This window comes from Lipotes vexillifer, unplaced genomic scaffold, assembly GCF_000442215.2.
Source record: "Lipotes vexillifer unplaced genomic scaffold, Lipotes_vexillifer_v1.1 scaffold1725, whole genome shotgun sequence".
In the NCBI taxonomy this organism is placed as follows: Eukaryota; Metazoa; Chordata; class Mammalia; order Artiodactyla; family Lipotidae; genus Lipotes; species Lipotes vexillifer.
Window position 1 is genome coordinate 329666 of NW_006771840.1, and position 20708 is coordinate 350373.

At 34.6% G+C, this 20708-nt stretch overlaps 1 protein-coding gene across 2 annotated transcripts in view; it reads left to right on the forward strand.

Moving 5' to 3' along the window:
• Positions 1-20708, forward strand: part of ATM (ATM serine/threonine kinase) — a 142871-nt gene that overhangs the window by 94023 nt on the left and 28140 nt on the right. For both annotated transcript variants that reach the window (XM_007447216.1, XM_007447215.1), the window contains exons 41-56: positions 2865-2952; positions 4969-5057; positions 5157-5259; positions 6131-6279; positions 7889-7993; positions 9211-9330; positions 11837-12071; positions 12566-12733; positions 13818-13931; positions 14878-15095; positions 15606-15813; positions 16729-16842; positions 17212-17370; positions 17828-17966; positions 18798-18880; positions 20270-20410. In XM_007447216.1, the coding sequence (XP_007447278.1) occupies positions 2865-2952; positions 4969-5057; positions 5157-5259; positions 6131-6279; positions 7889-7993; positions 9211-9330; positions 11837-12071; positions 12566-12733; positions 13818-13931; positions 14878-15095; positions 15606-15813; positions 16729-16842; positions 17212-17370; positions 17828-17966; positions 18798-18880; positions 20270-20410 (2233 nt within the window). The remainder of the gene's footprint in view (positions 1-2864; positions 2953-4968; positions 5058-5156; positions 5260-6130; positions 6280-7888; positions 7994-9210; positions 9331-11836; positions 12072-12565; positions 12734-13817; positions 13932-14877; positions 15096-15605; positions 15814-16728; positions 16843-17211; positions 17371-17827; positions 17967-18797; positions 18881-20269; positions 20411-20708) is intronic.

Here is a 20708-nt window from a genome sequence, read left to right on the forward strand (position 1 = left end):
TTTTTCAAATGGTTGAGTGATTCCCTAACTTCAATTAAATTGTTTACGACTATTCCCTCAGTTTATTGAAGATCCATTTTACTTATTGACTAGAAGTAATGTAACTGATTGCTTTCTGTGACTAAATCACTTTCATTATTTTATCTACCCGTATTTCTACTACTTTAATTTGCTTTTCCTCTGAGTTAGAACTTTCATAAAAGTCTAACAAGTATCTTAGATAATAGGGAAAAGCAAAAAATAGCCAGGAAAGTCGAAGAGTAAAAAATATACAGTTTATTGTCCCAACTGCCCTCCTCAAGTCTTTATTTCAAATAGCTTAGTGTTTATTTTTATAGTTATCCTCACTTTTCCACCACAAAATCACTCATATTACACAATTAGCAAAGAGGTGTTATATTGATGCATTTCTTATGCTTGCTACTTATAATGTCTACTTTGGATTGTCATGAAGCTAGAAGCAGTATGGTTTTTGGACTGTGAAAAACCAGGAACCAGAATTCAGAGCCTAGTTCAAATATAATTAACTTAGTAGACTTGGACTGATTTCTTAACTCTCTGGTTTGTTTTAATTTCTACTTTTCAATTGAAAACAATTAAAAATCTACAATATGTAAATCATTTGTATAATGTATAAGTGATATGTTTGTGATCACTTAGACTTTGTACAAAGACAAGTATTGATATGTTGTCCTTTAAGTATGAAATGAGTAAGAAATTGATTTTTGCCTACTCTTGATTTTAAACATTTGGCAAAAGTCCTGCATACTTAGGAGTAGTAGTTTTAATCTGAATGTGCCTCGGTATCTTGGTTCCATAGAATAATATTTTTTACTAATCAGGAGTGAATAACTGAGCTCTTATTTGAGTATAAATAAAAGCTCTTTTAATTTGAGGATAGGTGATCATATAGAATGTGGCACATTTTTGCAAAATTGCTTGTTTAACAAGCAGGAGTGCCTGGATTTTATTTTCGTTAACTTTAGGGGAAAAGTGCTTGACAAATGGGGCATGCTGTTTGCTTTGACAGTCTGATTTTGATTTTTTTTTTTCCAGATGCCTGATGGGAAGGGGAGGGCAAACAGACATAAGGTGTATAGAGAGGGCAGGGAATGCTAATTTTCTTCAGTGACTCAGGTGAACTGAGACTTTTATAAATCTAAAATGATCAGGAAAAGTATAAAAGCAAAATACAGATCAACAGTTTACAAACACTGTCAGGTCAGAAAACTGAATTGCTCTCTTAGGTTTTCCATTCGAGTTAGTTAATAGCAAAATTCCTTATATAGGTATTCAGGAATACATAGAGAGTTTTATTTGTTAACTTGCTCCTGAGAAAGTATGAGCCTTCAAAGTTAGTATCCATAATTTTTTTTAGAAAGAAGTCAAAAGTCCTTCAAACAGGATTTAGACAACTGGTCGTAGTTCACACCTCAGTCATTTTAGTATTCCTAATACTTAAGGCAATGCCTGACAGAAGTCCTGGGAACTCTGTTTTTTGCCTAGATGAATTATAGCTCTAGACTCAAAATCATAGACTCTAATACTGTTGTTCCTACTTTCCAAGTTTCTCCTCTAAAAACTTTTTTCTGCATAACTTACCAATAAGGAAAATATATGTAATATTTACATATAAAGGTTATAAAGCAAAATAGAATGTTGTCAGTACCATTTTGTCAGTGGGTCTTCTCTATCCCATCCCTCTGTGCTCCTCCAAGAAGTAAATGTTATCTCGTGTTTTGTGTTGCTCATTTGTTTGGATGATACTGTTTTCATGTGAGTAGAAACCCATAAATATAGTTTAGTTTCCTTATTTTTGAGCTTCCTAAGAAGTTATATGTGTGCTTTCCTACAACTTGTTTTTTTCCCTCAGTTTTTTGGTAAGATTTGTCTGTGTTGTGTGTTGCTGTGGTTCATTAATTTGTCACTGCCACATAATATACCAGTGGGAGGATATGCCACAATTCATTTAACCATTCCCCTGTTAATGATAGGTGTAGAATTATTGGGTTGCAGGGTATACAAATTTTCAGTCTTATAAGATAGTGCTAAATTGGTTTTTAAAGTGGTTATACCAACTTAGAAATGTAGTTCATGAAGAAGTGGCTCAGTAGGAAGCTTCACATTTGAAGAAGGGATTCAAACTACCACTATTTCTAGTTTGAGTAAAAAAAGTAAGGAAGAAACTGAAATAAGTATAGATAAATAATAGAGATAACATCACTTATGATAGTATTTATTTTATACATTGGATTATTATTGTCATAACCACTGTATAGCTGGCATGGTTTTAGAATTGAAGTTATTTATAGGACTGAGTATCATATGCATACATAAAGCTGAGGCCTTGGAGTAGGGAAATCTGAATTCTAATTCTGACTATCACTTATTAGTTTTATTACCTTGGTTGTTACTGATCCACTTCCTTTTTAACACTTAATATTATCAGACTTCTTAATTTTTGCCAAATTATCAAGTGTTAAGTGGTGTCTCAAGTGTGGTCTTAATTTGTGTGCCTGTGTTTATTAATGAGGTTAAACTTCAGGTAAAACCACTGACAGAACATTTAGGAATTGAACTCAGGGGCTTCTGCTCTATTTTTAAGCTCTGTAAATAAGCATATTTTGGCATATAGCCTTCCCATAAACGAGACTGTCATTAAAATGTAGTTCTCATTCAAAGAATAATACTAACAAATTCCTTTTCTATTCTAGGCCTAACTGGTATTGTTTTTAAATATAAATGGTTCATTATATTTTATTTGTAATCTCTGTTAGTTTTTTCTGTCAACGTTTATGGTATATGTATTAGCAAGCTTCAAAATAGTATATTCCCATTAAAAGAGGTGCTCTTGTGACAAACAGAAGTCTTACCTTTGAAGAAGGAAGCCAGAGTACAACTATTTCCAGTTTGAGTGAAAAAAGTAAGGAAGAAACTGGAATAAGTTTACAGGTAAATATTATTGACCTTATTATAAGTGATAATATTTGTTTTATACTTTGGACTATTATTTTGTTATAGAGACTATATAGATTTGATTTGTCATTTGATTTTCAAACTGAAGTTACCTTTTTTGACTGTCATATACATAAATTCATGGTTTGAGGCTTAGGCCTTGGAGTAGACAAACTTGAGTTATAACCCTGACTCAACCACTTAGTTGTGTAATCTTGCACAAATTACTTAACCTTTTCAACCTTGAGTTCCTTTATCAGAAAGATGGAAGTAAAACCACCTATCTCATAGGGTGAATTTATACCATGTATTTTCTACTACAGTACTCTGTTCATTTTCTTTGTAGCACTTAACATTTATAATTATATTTTTATTTGTTTACTTGTTTATTGTATGTCACATCTCAGGGCAGATTGCTTCTTCTGTAAATTTTTTAATGTTTACTCTTAAATTGACCCATTCTTACTGAATTTCTTTGGTTACCTAATTCCTCTAAAATGAGTTTCATCTTCTTCATTTTGCTTAAACCTCTGATGTTCTCTTCTCTGTCTTTTGTTTGTCTCTCCTCCTGCTTCTTGGACAAAATAGGGGACATTATAGGAAGTCCCACCACATCCCACTGTCAAACATAGAAATCTCCCTGCATCTGCTGCCATTGTAATCTTTCCTCTTGTTAAAGCAGAGAAAGTTTCTCCTTCTGTCCTTCTTTCTGTGCTTTGTTTTTCATCAACTCTTTCTCAGGAACATTTTTTTTTATTGTGCCGTGCTCTTCAACATATTCAAATTTTCAAACTCTTATTAAAAACATTCTCCTTCAAGCGGACACAAAATCATTTCCCTTTTCCCTATGTTCTCTTAAAGGTGATATCGTTTTTTTCTCCCTTTCCATCACAGCCAAACCTTGTGAAAAAGTTGTCTGTATTTCCTGTCTCCATTTCCTTCCTTTTACTCTCTCCACTGAATAGCACTTGCTAATGTCACTCATAAACTTCATGTTACTAAGTCTAGCGGTCACCTTTCATTCAACTTCTTCATTAATGTTTCATCAACACTTAACACCATCAACCATGCCTTACTTGAAATATGTTCTATCTACCTTTTTGATACCATTCTCCTGATTTTTCTCTTTCCTTTTTTTGCTTCTTTATAGTCTTAGCCTCTTTTCTGAGTTTTTGGAGTATCTCCTGTACTTCAGGCACTGTGCTAGGCTTCTGAACTGAATGTTCCAATACTGAGGGCTTGATTTCATGTTTATGAATAGAAACAGTTTGGTTAGAATAATAGAATTATGCCAATATCAATTTGTGTTTAGAAAGTATTTCCTGGAGCAAGTACCATTAAGAGAATTAAATTGCTTGATCAATTTTCTCTGCAATGCAGTTTCTAATTTTCTGTTTTCTTTTTTGGATTTTTGTTTTCTTTTTCCTTTTTTTTCTTTCTGTTTTGTTTGCTATTTTCATTTTTATTTTACTGAGATTATTTTAAGCAGAATCAATTCTTTCCTGAGTAAATTTTATAACAAAGTTTTGAGTCATCAAACCAGTTCTTTATCCATATCACATTTTACCAATTATAACATAGTGCAACTTTGAATTTTCTCTTAAAGAAAACCTTTACTGCTTGTATTTTTACCAAACTCAGTTTTCAAGAGTCAGACTTTGCAGGACTTCGTTTTCCCATGTACAGTTTTAGCTGTTGACGGGATTGTTTCCTTTTATTTTTTTTTTTTTTGCTTTTGTTTTTATGATTATTTTTGCATGTGTTAGAAGCCTGTTAGGTTGGGATTTATTTCTTATCTAATTCACTAAATCGTGAGCAATTCTTCTCAGGTAGTCCACAGTCATTCTGTTGTCTGGGATCAGTTTGTTGTGTTGCTGATCAGTATCTTTAGTATATATTTAAATATCATTATATTTTACTTTTATAACATGTAGAGTTGGGAGTTACATGATGGTAATGAATTCATAAACTGATAGTTTTCCCCTCCAATTTTTGTTGTTTCCATGTTTTTAGGATCTGCTCTTAGAAATCTACAGAAGTATAGGAGAGCCAGATAGTCTTTATGGTTGTGGTGGAGGGAAAATATTACAACCCCTTACTAGGTAAATTGCTTTTTTATAGATAATGCTATAGTAATTCTGTTGTGAAAGAAGTTACATGTATGTAAAACTCAAAAGCATTTAAAAACTCTTTTCTCATAGACTACGAACATATGAACATGAAGCAATGTGGGGGAAAGCCCTAGTAACATATGACCTTGAGACAGCAATCTCATCCTCAACTCGCCAGGCAGGAATAATCCAGGTACTTTTTTTTCTGCTTTGGTAAAGCACTACTAGTGTAGTGCTCAGATTGTTTCAGTATGTCAGTGGAATATTTACACAACCAGATAAACTATAGAGGTAAGACTGAAGGTTCTTTTTCAGGCACTGGGATTAAAACTCAGAGGGATATACAGGTAAATTGGAAAAGTCACTGACTTGAAAGGTAGTGTAGATTTGTTGGTCATAATCTTCTTAGCTAACAGTAGAAGACATTTATTGACTGTGTACAATGTGCCCGGTAGTGAATTAAGTCCTTTGTATGGAAAACCTCATGTAAACTATTTCTCATAGCTTGCACTAGAGTTTGTCCCAGGAGCTGTCATTTCTGTTACTGGCTAATATTCCTTAGCCATTCTTCTTTCAAATATCAGAGCCCTTTGATCTCTATCTTTGTGTTTTAGGTTGGCATTTTAAGTTATGTTGTGAACTACTAAAATTGTGAAAGTTACCTTTTTTTTTTAAAGAAGATGTTGGGGGTAGGAGTTTATTTTTTATTTTTTTGCTGTGTTGTGTCTTCGTTTCTGTGCGAGTGCTTTCTCCAGTGGTGGCAAGCAGGGGCCACTCTTCATCACGGTGTGTGGGCCTCTCACTATCGCGGCCTCTCTTGTTGCGGAGCACAGGCTCCAGACGCACAGGCTCAGTAGTTGTGGCTTACGGGCCCAGTTGCTCCGCGGCATGTGGGATCCTCCCAGACGAGGGCTCAAACCCACGTCCCTTGCACTAGCAGGCAGACTCTCAACCACTGCGCCACCAGGGAAGCCCGAAAGTTACTTTTTATGTTTGCTGTTTTTTGTATCTCTAGTATTCTGTTATTTTTGATTCCTTTTTTTTTTTTTTAAACTCCTGCATAGGCCTTGCAGAATTTGGGACTCTGCCATATCCTTTCCGTCTATTTAAGGGGATTAGATCATGAAAATAAAGAGTGGTGTGCTGAACTACAGGAACTTCATTACCAAGTAGCATGGAGGAATATGCAGTGGGACCACTGCATTTCTGTCAAGTAAGAAGAATTCAGACATTTTTAATTGCCATTTCTCTAGCTATGAATAATGAACAGTTTTTATCTTGCTCTATGAATGTAGCAGGTGTTATGTTTTCATGTTTTGTAAATGCTGTAAGCTAAATGCTTAAATAATACAGCAGTATGCAGTAAGTGTACGTAGGGCTGAATTTCACTCTCTTCTTCTTATTAGGGCACCTCCACCCTCAAGATATTTTTGAAAATAGAAATATAAAAATTATTTTCTCATGAGAATCTTACTCACTTATTGTTTATAAACCCAAAGAGAAATATAGGCGTTTGCCTTCTCACTCCCTGCTGCAAACATTTTATTTAGTTATATGGCACTTTTATTGGCTGGATGGTACACGAAAGACTGTTTATCTTTATTTGTGAAATATTTTCTTTTATTAAAAAAAACACTGCGGGCTTCCCTGGTGGCGCAGTGCTTGAGAGTCCGCCTGCCGATGCAGGAGACGCGGGTTCGTGCCCCGTTTCGGGAAGATCCCACATGCCGCGGAGCGGCTGGGCCCGTGAGCCATGGCCACTGAGCCTGCGCGTCCGGAGCCTGTGCTCCGCAAATGGGAGAGGCCACAACAGTGAGAGGCCCGCATAACGCAAGAAAAAAAAAAAAAACACACTGCTAAATCACTAGCACGGGAAGAAAACATTTATAACCTACATGTACCATCACCATGTGTTTTGAATGAAAAGCCAAACACCTAATCTAATAAAAGATTGTATATTTATGTAAAAAGTCTTTTGATGATATAAACCAAAAAATTAAATCATATTAATTGTATGTTTAATCACTTTCATAGAAAAAAATTTCATTAATTAGAATGTCTTTCAGATTTCAAACTTAGATTGCTGTAAAATTGGAGATATGCACTCGTATTTTAAAAACATTTTACTCTGTGAGCTGATTCCTACTTGTCTCTGTGAATCTCCATATTCTGTTTTTCCCCTTGCATACTATATTTCAGCCACAAAGCGCTTCTCCATGTTTTTTTTCATCAAGCCAGGCTGTTTTTATATCTTCTTTTTCCCCTGTTACCATGAAGGTGGCTACTTATCGTTCAGACTGTAGTTTAATAATGTGACATATTCAGATACATCTTTTCTGACTGTCCATTCTAAAATAGCCACCCAGTCATTCTGTTTTGTTACCCTATTTTACTTTCCTACATGTCCTTTGTTACTGTCTGGTATTTTTCTTATTTATTGTCCATCTGCAAACCAGAACATAAACTCCATGAGAATGGGGACCTGATCTGACTTGTCCACTAATGGATTCCCTGCATCTAGAACCTGGTGACTAGTGCCTGGCACGTAGTAGGTGTTCATCAAATAAATAAATGAGAATATAACATGTTTAGAGCCAGGAAAAATATCTGAGAAATTCACTTTTTTCTGCTTGAAGAATTTAAATGATCCACAAAATCCTTTGTAATTCTTACCAAGTTTTCTAGAAATGCATTTTTTAAAATGGAGATATCTTAATTTTAGTTTAAAATTTTGCCTTTTGGTGAAGCTGTTTATGCATACATATCTTAGGAGTCTCTATTTTTAAATGCCTTTTTCTTTTATTTTTAAAATTATTTCACAGCAAAGGAATAGAAGGAACCAGTTACCATGAATCATTGTATAATGCTCTGCAGTCTCTAAGAGATGGGGAATTCTCCACTTTTTATGAAAGTCTCAAATATGCCAGGTATTATAAAAAGAAAAAGTTACTGTATTTTAATGTTTAATGTCATGGCTTCTTTTCTGAAAACTTGAAGAATAATTTCAACACAAGGATTTGCACTGGTGAAGGAGTAAGACCTGGTGGCTGTGGTCAGGTTGTTTCCTTGTCATTCCCTTTTCCCCCTTTAAAAAAATTCCCTGTGTAATTAATAATTCATACTAGTCAGTGTTGAAACTCAAAGTAGTACAAAAGTGGGAGGAAATATTCAACAATTAAGAATTTCATAGCTTTTACATATCTGAGAAATGAGTGCTCAGATGAATTTTATCTTTTGCAAACATGTTTTCATAAGAATTATGAGTATTCCTGTCTTAATAGTTGTTTTCTGTACTTCATATTTAAAATTTTTGTACAAAAGAATTCTTTAATACACACTTGATATGTATATGTACACATATATATACACACAAATGTTTATATATATATAACCAATGTTACGTTTTAAGTTTTTGTTTTAGATGTAAGAGCATGCTCATATGTTAGGTACTTACATAAAGTGTTGTTTTTTTTTCTTATGTAATAACTTTTTCTTTGCTTATGTGGTTCAAATATATTCTACCTTTAAAAATAAAATTCCCTTTGGGAGCCCTGATCAGTTATTTACGCAGAACCCTGAAGAAGGTCTTCTTGTTTCCCATTCCTTTGTTTTCTTCTGGGACCAGTGTACTGAGAATTTTAATCTTTTCTCCTCTAGTTGTTATGTGGCATTTACCTCTCTTAACGTTTAGTGTCCTTTTTATAAAATGGTGACTAATGGTCAATTCTTAAAGGCTTGTTATGAGGTACAAATGAGATAATGCACAACAAAGAACTTAACTCTAACAGTATTTGTGATCTAATAAATCCTGTACTTTATTACAGAAGTAATACTTGCTACCATTAAGTGCCACTTTGTTAGGCTTTTTCTGTATGTATTCTTTAATTTTCAACTGGAAGTGAAAAAACTGGGTTCAGAGGAATCCAGTAATGTGCCCAAAGCTATTCAGCTATTACTGGCAAAACTGGGATTTAGATCTAGGTCTGTATGATTCCAAGGCTTACTTTGTTTCCACTACCTTATGCTTGTGCTTGTGAGTGTTAGTATTATTAGATCCACACCAAGGCCTATAATGGGAAGTTAACTTTTATCTTCCTGCAAACCTCTTCTTAGTTTTTAAGTGTCTTGTCTTTTCTGCCACTAGAGTTAAAGAAGTGGAAGAGTTGTGTAAGGGCAGTCTTGAGTCTGTGTATTCCCTCTACCCTACACTTAGCAGATTGCAGGCCATCGGAGAGCTCGAAAACATTGGGGAGCTTTTCTCAAGGTATGTGATTGAAATGACTGTGTATTCCAAAGTATAACCTTTCTGTTACCAGTAGGGACTTTAAAAAATAAAAACTATATAGAGACCAGCTATAGGTTTATTTCAATATCTTTTATCAAGATATAAGTAAATTAACCTAATGAACTGTGATCTTCTTAAAATAAACATTTTCAAAAATATTCATTGTAAAAATTCAGGTTTTTAAAATTTAACTTATTGTGTTTTTCTCTTTACAACTTTTTCCCTGTTCAACCCTAGATGAAATTGTTTCCTCATGTTTTTTACCATGGCACATTATACTCCATTCTGTTTTAGTATCACATTGCATTAGTGTCATTTTATGTATACTCTGCCATGCTGTACTAGAAGCTCCCTAAAAATAGGGCTTATTTATTCTTGAATCCTTTGTATCCCTAGTGCTTTTTCCTGGTGACCAATTCTTAGTAAACAGTCAATGTTAATGAATATGGAGTAAGTGTTTAGGGGAGATTGCCTCTTATAATGGTGAAAAGGAAGTGATCTCACTTTCCAGTGTTCCTGGATCTTTCTCTGCTAGGGAGTTATAAGGAAGAAAGGGAAAGTTTGATGAGCTGGTACCAAATACCTAGGCTCTAGGACAGCAGTTCGCAAAGTGTGGTGTAGAGATCCTGGTTTTCCCAAGATCCATTCAGGAGTTCATGAAATCAAAACTGTTCTTACAAAATGTTATCTGGTGTTTTTGCTCTCATTCTCTCATGAGGTATAGTGAAGTTTTGGTGAGGTATCAGAGAATAGCCACAATTATCTGAAGACTATGAAAATACTCCTCCCTTTTCCAACTATGTATCTGTATGAAGCTAGATTTTCTTCATATACTTCAGCCAAACATCATAGCACAGCAAACCAAATGCAGAAGCAAAGATGAGAATTCAACTGTCTCCATTAAGCCAGACATCAAAGAGGTTTGCATAAATGTGAAACAGTGCTCTTCTCACTAAATTTGTTTTGTTTTGGGAAGGATAGTTATTTTTTTATAAAAAATGTTATTTATGATATATAGTCGATTTACTATTGTTATTTTAAAGTAAATTAATACATGTTAGATTTTTCTCAGTTTTAGTTTCTAATAAGGTAAATATTAATAGGTATAATCCAATAAATGAAAGCTCTTTGGGGGTCTTCAATAATTTGTAAGAGTGTAAAGCATTCCTGAGATTAGAAAATTTGAGACCTGCTGCTCTAGGATCATTTTGGGAGGAATTAAAGTTTTGGTTCCTGTGAATTTGTGTTACTGTTTCCTTCTTTATCAAGCAACTAAAAGAGCTTTCATTTCCTAGTCATCACCTTATCATCTTAGTCTCCTTGCTTCATCTTAATTTCTCTTCATATAGTAGGCCTAAAGGATTGGACAGTATTGCTTAGTTTGAACATCTGGGAAGCACTCTGTTCATATAAACTAATTGTACAATATGCATTTTCTCTTCCTTTAATAAATAGTATTGGTATATGAAACCTTTACCAGATGCCAGCATTTCCTTCATCGGATTGTTCTTTCTTTAACAGCTGCCATTTTGCATAGAGTCATGCCCTGTGCCTGGCAGGCACAGTAGATAATGAGTTTATTACATTTCCTTGCTGTCCTTTTTGCCACAGGGAACATTGAAGCTGGACAAGAGGTATAGATGTTCTGAATGACAGGCCTGATGAATGTGTTCTCATTTCAGAAGAATGTTAGTTTAGAAGTGCTGCTTTTTGTGAAGTTGAAGAGTATTTTTAAGAAAATCTTGAAAGTATCATCTATAAAAATATTAAATCACTATGCTGTATACCTGAAACTAACATAATATTGTAAATCAACAATACTTCAATTTAAACAAAGAAAGAAAAAATCTTTAAATGTTCATCATCTGTTGGGTTCTCTGCTGACTGACCCTCAGAGGTCTGACCATATTGTAGGTTTCTAAACTATGGTCCTTATTTTGGATTATTTTAGAAGTTCCAGTCATGTTACTGCAAAAATTCCTTTGTGTCCTGCCCCCCAGGGGTGCTTTGTAACCACCTAGAGGGGTGGGATGGGGAGGATGGGAGGAAGACGTAAGAGGGAGGAGGCATGGGGATATATGTATATGTGTAGCTGATTCACTTTGTTATAAAGCAGAAACTAACACAACATTGTAAAGCAATTATACTCCAATAAAGATGTTAAAAAAAAAAGAGAAAATGTTGGACCAGGTCAAGGGTAGGTAAACTATAGCCCACAGGCCAAATCTGGCCCACTGCCTGTATTTGTCAGTTAAAAAAAAAAAAGATTCCTATGTTAAAAAAAAGAGAAAATGTTGGACCAGGTCAAGGGTAGGTAAACTATAGCCCACAGGCCAAATCTGGCCCACTGCCTGTATTTGTCAGTTAAAAAAAAAAAAGATTCCTTTGTGTTTATTAAATCTTAAGTTTCAGAACCTGCATATTAGCAGGGTTTTGTTTTGTTTTTTTCATTTCTCTTATGTGAATTCTGTGATTTGGCTTTCAGATCAATAACAGATAGGCAGCCCTCTGAAGTATACCTTAAGTGGTGGAAACATTCCCAGCTTCTCAAAGACAGTGATTTTAGTTTTCAGGAGCCTATAATGGCTCTACGCACAGTCATTTTGGAGATCTTGATGGAAAAGGAAATGGAAAACTCGCAAAGAGAGTGTCTTAAGGACATTCTCACCAAGCATCTTGTAGAACTTTCTGTATTAGCCCGAACTTTCAAGAACACTCAGGTAATCAGATTTAAGACTATGTCATCTCACCTCTTGACCTTGCCTTTTATTACCCAGAAAATAGAAAGCATAAGTAAAAAAGAAATGTCATTGACAGACAGAGATTGCTATTAAAACATTGTATAGCATAATTGTTTAAGATTTCCCATTTTGGAATTAGACCTGAGTTTGAGCCTTGAACAAGGTACTCACCTTCTCTAAACCTCAATTGCCTGGTTAAAAAAATGAGAAGCTACCTAACTTACTCATTGTATTTATAACAAGTCAGCAATTTTATATACTGTGTATAAACACACATAATCAGATAGATGTCTTTATATAAAGAGAAAAACAGATAGGCCGACATCGGGTCTGGGGAAGGCAATCAGAGATGCACTTAAGACAGTCCTGACAAATAGTCAAGTCCTCAGTGAATGGTAGTAACTGCTTTTATTAGTAATAGTAGTGGTAGTATTAGTAAAAGTATTTATTCTTATTTGTCATTTTCATTTCAGCTTCCTGAAAGGGCAATATTTCAAATTAAACAGTATAATTCAGCTAGTTGTGGAGTCTCTGAGTGGCAGCTGGAGGAAGCACAAGTATTCTGGGCAAAAAAGGAACAGAGTCTTGCCCTGAGTATTCTCAAGCAAATGATCAAGAAGCTGGGTGCCAGTTGTACAGAGGTTCACTTTTTTTCTATTGGCCAAATTCGTATTTTACTGTTATAAGAAAAATTACTGTGCATTAAAATATTTAAAATAAAATTTAAAGTAATTACCAATTTTATTAAAGCTTTTATTAAAGCTTTGACCCATGAATAAGAAATTGTTAAAAGGAGTCTTGAAAATTAATATTTGTAAAAGAAGTTTAGAAAGTATTCATTTTTCCTATTTATAGCATTTCTAGCCGTCCATCTTGTTGTCGGTTAATCTATCCCAGTGATAAGCCTCAGTTTTTTAAACTTTCTACAGTATGTGGGAAAGAAAGATGAAATAGATACTATAAATCTGAAATGACAAAAAAAATGGAAGAGAAAATGCATGAGAGAACAAAACTTTTAGAAAAAAGCAAGTTGGAATAATTGGGTTGTTAATCCAGATACCTTGAAAACATCATGTCTAATATTTTATCTAACATTACCTATATTAGTTATTATAAACTTGGTTGCTTCTTCAACTCTATCTCCAGCATATGATGGGCAAAGTAGCAGCATTTGTAGGAATCATGAAGTGTTTTAAAGGTTTGGACACAATGATGTCCCTCTAACATAAACCTACTTGGTGAATATCAAGTACTGTTGGATAATGGAAACTTATATTACATCCTCCATCACTAGAGAATTCATCATTATACCAAAGCCCTGGGAACTCATATGATATGATGTTTAAATATTGCTTAACAATGTGGACTCCAGGGAGTTACCTACCCTCTTTGACCTCAGTTGTAGTTTTCTAATTAAGGATAACAATAGTACTTATTTCATAGGGTTCTTTTGAGGATTAAATGAGTTACTATACATAAAGCTGGTAGAAATGCCTAGCATATGAAAGTACTCAATAAATGTGAGTTGCTCCGTAATAGTAATAATAATAAACAGTAGAGAATGATTATTTTATAAACCTACATATTTGGAATTATTAAAATAGTTGTAAGGTAAAAGCAAATGAGGAAAGACATTTTTAACCTGCTTTTTTCCCCCTACGTGGAAGATTCTTTTATATAGTCATGATAATGAATTACATTTTAAGATTTTGCTTTCATATACAGAATGATCCCAACCTAAAACTAATATACACAGAATGTCTGAGGGTTTGTGGCACCTGGTTAGCAGAAACTTGCTTAGAAAATCCTGCAGTCATCATGCAGACCTATCTAGAAAAGGTAAGACTTTTGAGCAGCCCTTAAGAGAGTTGTTTAGCATGAACACATTTGATCTTTTTATTGGGATCAGATGTATTTCAAATGCAAATAAAAGTACGATTTCACTTTTCTAAATATTATTACTGTTGTAGCTCTGTATACTCTTCAGGGCAGAATGAAACAATGTTAAAAAAGAAGAAGCATGTTTGGAAAGTAAGCCGAAATGTGTCTTCTCTCTACCCCCATCACCAGCTACTCTTTAAACTACTCTGGTTCTAAGCTAAGTTTCTGATAATTTCTCCACTTAGTTATTTGTAAAACTAGCTGATTAAGTAATATGCAAGTCAACCTTTATTATTCATTTGTAGCCCAACACTACAAGTAGGACTGGGACTCCAGTGCTAGTACCGCTTTTGACCTTCCTGTTTCTCCCTCTTATTTAGTTTAGCTAATTTTAGAAATAGCTACTTCACTAAATAAATGAACATGAAAAGCATAATATGATTTTTTTTTTTTTTGCGGTACGCGGGCCTCTCACTGTTGTGGCCTCTCACGTTGCGGAGCATAGGCTCCGGACACGCAGGCTCAGCGACCGTGGCTCACGGGCCCAGCCACTCCGCGGCATGTGGGATCTTCCTGGACCAGGGCACAAACCCGTGTCCCCTGCATTGGCAGGCGGACTCTCAACCACTGCGCCACCAGGGAAGCCCCCTATAATATGATTTTTTAAAAAATTTATAGAGCTTTTTGTTTTTGCACTGTTCTTTGCAAATATTAGCTATTTTGGTTATTTCTGCCATGTCAAAGTTGTTTTGCAAAGTCAAGAAAATAGTGTACTTCATATAATTTAGCTTATATACATATATATAAATTAAACTTTAGTGTGGATATTTTTTTGATCTGAGTAATTCTTTAGATGTATTTAGTATCTGTAAATATAACATAAATGGATTGTTTTTTCTTGAAGGCAGTGGAAGTTGCTGGAAATTATGATGGAGAAAGCAATGATGGGCTCAGAAATGGAAAAATGAAGGCATTTCTCTCATTAGCACGGTTCTCAGATACTCAGTACCAAAGAATTGAAAACTACATGAAATCGTCAGAATTTGAAAACAAGCAAGCTCTCCTGAAAAGAGCTAAAGAGGAAGTTGGCCTTCTTAGGGAACATAAAATTCAGACCAACAGGTAACTAGGGGTCTACAAGTGACAAGATATACAGATATACAGTATATATACAGGTATAGAGAACCAGATAAGAATTCATGCTCTGGTTCTAAGCTAATTGTAAAGTATATTGATGTTAGCTTCTTGTTTTGCTTTTTTTAGTTTGTTTGTTGGTATCATAGTTGAAGAAGAGACAGGTGTTGAAATTAAATAGAGAGTAGTTACCTATTTTGATGTCATTAAATCCTTTATTCAAACCTGCTTTTGGTCTATATATTTTAGTGTAAGTAGAGAATAACATTTATGAAATACCTTGGGTAGAGTCCACTTTGTCTTTGGTTGCCTAAGATAGCTTTTGAGTTGCACAAACTTACTTTAAGACAAAACTAAGTTTGTTCCCCTTATAATTCTTAGAATTTTGCTTTTTCTCCTAAGGTGGACACCAGATTTTTCATTTACTTTGTATATCTTATGTTGTAGTTCTATAAAATTTGATGGCTTTTGTGTTTTGCTTTAATTATCCAATGTAAGATACACAGTAAAGGTTCAGCGAGAGCTGGAGTTGGATGAATGTGCACTCCATGCATTGAAAGAAGATCGTAAACGTTTCTTATGTAAGGCAGTTGAAAATTACATCAATTGCTTATTAAGTGGAGAAGGGCATGATACATGGATATTCCGTCTTTGTTCCCTCTGGCTTGAAAATTCTGGAGTTTCTGAAGTCAATGGCATGATGAAGGCAAGTTTTCTTTTTCAACCCAATATTCTAGCCTGTGCTTTAAAAGTTTAGACATAAGCCCCTCAGTGTCATGGATTTTGTATACTTTGTATCCTTGGCACTTGGTTCAGGGCTCTACACATAGGTACTTAATTAGCTCTAATGATGTAGGTTTATGTGGCTATGAGAGAATTTAGGTCAGTCTTTTCCTATATCTTTGCAATTACCATAGGAAAGTATGCAGAATGCTAGATTGGGAGATTTGGGAAGCAATTAAAAATGATGTGATCACAGGTGGGGTATTTTTCCCCTGCTTTAATTCTTTTCTGGGATTTTTTACGATAAATTATTTTTGTAAATGGAAAAAAAGATTTTAAGAAAACATTAAATTGGCAGTATTTTGTAAATGTTTATTTAAAAAAGCTTAGGTTTTATTGATGACACCTAATATTAAAGTTATGTTGACAAGGTATATATTGGCAATCAGTTTGAAGCTTAAAAGTGAAATGGTTCTTCTGGCTGAAGAGAATGATACAACCAACCTCTGCTACTAGTGTACATTAAATCCTGTTACTTTTAGCATGTAGGGGAAAAGAGTTATTCCGTGTTATTCACACTGACTTCTCAGGAGTCAAGATTACAATAGTCCTTAGCTCCACATTTGTCCTCCTTGGATTCACTGGAATATGAGCAGTGCCAAGTATTCCAGTTCTGAATACAGTTTGATTTAGGTTCAAATATTATGACTTACCAGTGAATCAATCTAGACTTTAAGATAAATGATAAGTAAAAATATGTGATTAGTGAAGTTTTATTTAATATCTGCTAGATGATTGCACTAGTAGAGGAGCATTTTCTTAGAATAATTTATTTGCTTAGTTGTGAGACTATTTGAAATGCATTGTTTTTTTAATTTTGTGTTCTTTTTAATGGTAGAGAGATGGAATGAAGATTCCATCATATAAATTTTTGCCTCTTATGTACCAATTGGCTGCTAGAATGGGGACTAAGATGATGGGAGGCCTAGGATTTCATGAAGTCCTCAATAATGTAAGTAAACCTAAAAATCAAACCACAGTTGCTTTTCTTTTACATTATTATATACTTCTGTTCCACTCTAGGAAGTGGCAATACAAAAAAAGTTTAGTCACTCATATTTATTATGCTATATAAGGGCAAGAATAAAGATTCCCTTTTGTCTCCTCTCAGGCTCCACATAAGTTACTCAACTTCTCTCTCTTTCTTATTCCTCATGTACTTCTGTCTCTCTCTCTCTCATACATACCCATACTCACACAGTCCACCCATGGCAGCATCTAGTACAGTAACACATATCTTAATGTTAAGCAAAATTTAAAAGGTTATGGATTTTCTTTTTTTTGGTTTCCATAAAACTAACAGTTCTTAATTTTATGACAGCTCATCTCTAGAATTTCAATGGATCACCCTCATCATACTTTGTTTATTATACTGGCTTTAGCAAATGCAAACAAAGATGAATTTTTGACCAAACCAGAGGCAGCAAGAAGGAGTAGAATAACTAAAAATGCACCTAAACAAAGCTCTCAGCTTGATGAGGTATCTGGATTGAACATGCATACCTTTTTGAATTGTAATATTCATTTTTTCCCAAAATATTCCTTTCTTAAGTCTCAGGAATTCTAGGAGTGTGTGTTGTTGACAGTATTCAGTTTGTAAATCCTTTGTTATTGTGATGCTACCTAAAATTGGTTGAAAATTCCTGAATATTTCTCAAAGCATAAGAAATACCAAAAGTATTTTTACCTTTTTTCCTCAGAGCAATAAGCAAAGAAAAAATAAATTTTACAAGGCACCCAAGTCATTTACTCTTGAGATTATTATATCTTTGATGTATTTCATTCATAATAAGGTGATTTGGTCTCTGAGGGATTATAGTCCTTCCATTGTCTAGCTTTGTGCATAAATTATTTTTCCTTTTGTTATTATAACTCTGAAAAGTTTAAGTCTTGGGTATTTGCTTATGTAATATTTTTTGTTTGTTTTTTATTAATAGGATCGAACCGAGGCTGCAAACAAAATAATACGTACTATCAGAAGCAGGAGACCTCAGATGGTCAGAAGTGTTGAGGCACTTTGTGATGCTTACATTATACTAGCAAATTTAGATGCCACTCAGTGGAAGACTCAGAGAAGTATGCAGTTTGAAAGAATGAGTGTTGCCTTCTTGCTGTGTTATTCTCTCTAGGGATATATTAATTATAGAGCTTAATAATGTAAATCTGTTCAACTCACACATTAATTATAGATGTGAAAGTCCTGATGATTACAACTTACACATGATTCAGAACTTAATTTTTGTATAATAGCTTCAACACCCCTCCAGTCACTTTTTTACTTAATATCTTTTTGTGGAACTGATGATAGGTGACTGCACTTTAGGGCTTAAAAATGGGAAGACCTTATCATTTTCTCCATTATTCTTCTTGCTGTGTCTATTTAAATAATTATAAGCTGCTATAATATTTGGTTATTTGTATCTCTCTCCCCATACTTTAATAATTGTATTCTTTTTTCTGTTCAGAATCATATCTTCACATTTAAATTCTTAGTATTTTAAAATAAGAATGAGGCTTCTCATAGTGTTCCTCTCTAAACAAACAAAGACTATTGTCATGTCCTTTAGTCACATTTAATAGGAATATGACAGGAATACATTATCTATGTGCTATTTACACTGTATATAATTATCTTAAGTTGCTCGATTTGACCCCTCAGGTGAATCTGGTCTAGTTACCAGTGCCAGGTAACCTGCATATTCATTTGTAAGCCATGTTAACCATTGTTATGCCCTGACCCTGAGTGGCATTGTGTCCCGAGCCCTTGGTCTTCATTTCTAAATCAGGGCCTGAACCACAGATTAGCCACAGTTTGGGTTTATGGGACCTGCTGAATTCTCCTGCTTTACCTTCAGTACTATTCCTCAATTTGCAGTTGTCACTGAAACCTCTTTATTTTAAATACAGAAGGCATAAGTATTCCGGCAGACCAGCCCATTATCAAACTTAAAAATTTAGAAGATGTTGTTGTTCCTACTATGGAAATTAAGGTAATCTACCATTAACTGTTTTGATTTTTTAATTAAGCTAAATTACTCTTTAGTAGGTTAAACCATTTGAAATAGCCATTTTGGTAGGTCAAAATTGGTTAAATATTGGCAGTTTCACTTGTTTCAACCTATAGTTTTTTTTTGTTTTTTTTAAATATTTATTTATTTGGCTGCATCAGGTCTTAGTTGTGGCATGCGGGATCTTTCCTTGTGGCGCGCAGGCTCTTAATTGCGGAGTGTGGGCTTCTCTCTAGTCCTGGTGCACAGGCTCTCTAGTTGTGGCACGCAGACTCTAGAGTGTGCGGGCTTAGTTGCCCCATGGCATGTGGGATCTTAGTTCCCCAATCAAGGATCGAACACACATCCCCTGCATTGGAAGGTGGATTCTTAACCACTGGACCACAGGGAAGTCCCCAGCCTATAGTTTTTTTTCTTTATTGGATTCACTTTGCCCAAGACTTAAAATACTTAAAGGCCTCTCCTGCTTTCTTTTCTTTTGCCTTCATTTTTACAGCTGTCATCTTTCTTATGAAGAAGTCTATAGACTTATTTTTATTGGCCAGAAGAAAGAAAGATTTCATGTGTTTATGCCAAAATTAAGTTTTAACTGAGCAAGAAAGTCCCTAATTGTTTTATTCTGGTTTTTAAAATTCTGTATGCATTAGAATGTATTGACTGTGATGTATTATGGTATTAAATAATACAATATGTATTACAATATTAAATTGACTATAATATACATGACACTTTCAGCTATGTCCTGATGGTCTTTTATTGTTAGAAGTACGATGTTGCCAGGGATATATGTAATAATAAAGGTTACAGTTTAGAAAATGATCATTTTAACTACATTGTAAAATCTCTCCTTTGAGTTTGTAGTTTAGTGTTTAATATTTATAGTTGTTGGATTTGCAGTGTAGCTTCATCATGTGGATTAACCTATCAGCAAATTATTTAGCTGAATATTTCCTGAAAATGCCAGATTTAGCAATTACAATCAAGAAAACTCCTCTCCATACTTTTATAAAATTTACCTTGTTTTTGTGAGGAGATGACTTAATTTATACAGATGACTTAACATATACAGGTCAGTGGCACGACCTGAACCAGGGTTTTTCAGTAGTTTTTCAGTAACACTATTCTAACTTTGTATGCCCTACTTTTATTAAGAGATGTTTAGGGAGGTAAATTTTATCTATGTCAGTTTTTAAAGCCTTTCCAATGTCAGATCTTCTTTCTTTCGTTTATAAAGTTACCACTTCAGTTCTTAACCAACAGCACATTGTCATTCATTCCTCTGTTTAATATTAAAATTGTCATTTATAATTCATTTTTCTTTAAATGCAAATTGTGTATCTGAGCTGTTGTCATATTTATACATTTTATTAGGTGGACCCCACAGGGGAATATGGAAATCTGGTGACTATACAGTCATTTAAAGCAGAATTTCGTTTAGCAGGAGGTTTAAATTTACCAAAAATAATAGATTGTTTGGGTTCTGATGGCAAGGAAAGGAGACAGCTTGTCAAGGTGAGATTTTCCTTTTGTTGTTAATGAAAAAAGGCAAATAGAAAACTTTAGTTGATATTTTCTTCCTACTTTGGGTCTTTATTTTTAAATTTTTTTTTTTTGCGGTACGCAGGCCTCTCACTGCTGCGGCCTCTCCCGTTGCGGAGCACAGGCTCTGAACGCGCAGGCCCAGTGGCCACGGCTCACAGGTCCAGCCGCTCCGCGGCATGTGGGATCTTCCCGGACCGGGAAGACACGAACCCGTGTCCCCTGCATCGGCAGGCGGACTCTCAACCACTGCACCACCAGGGAAGCCCAA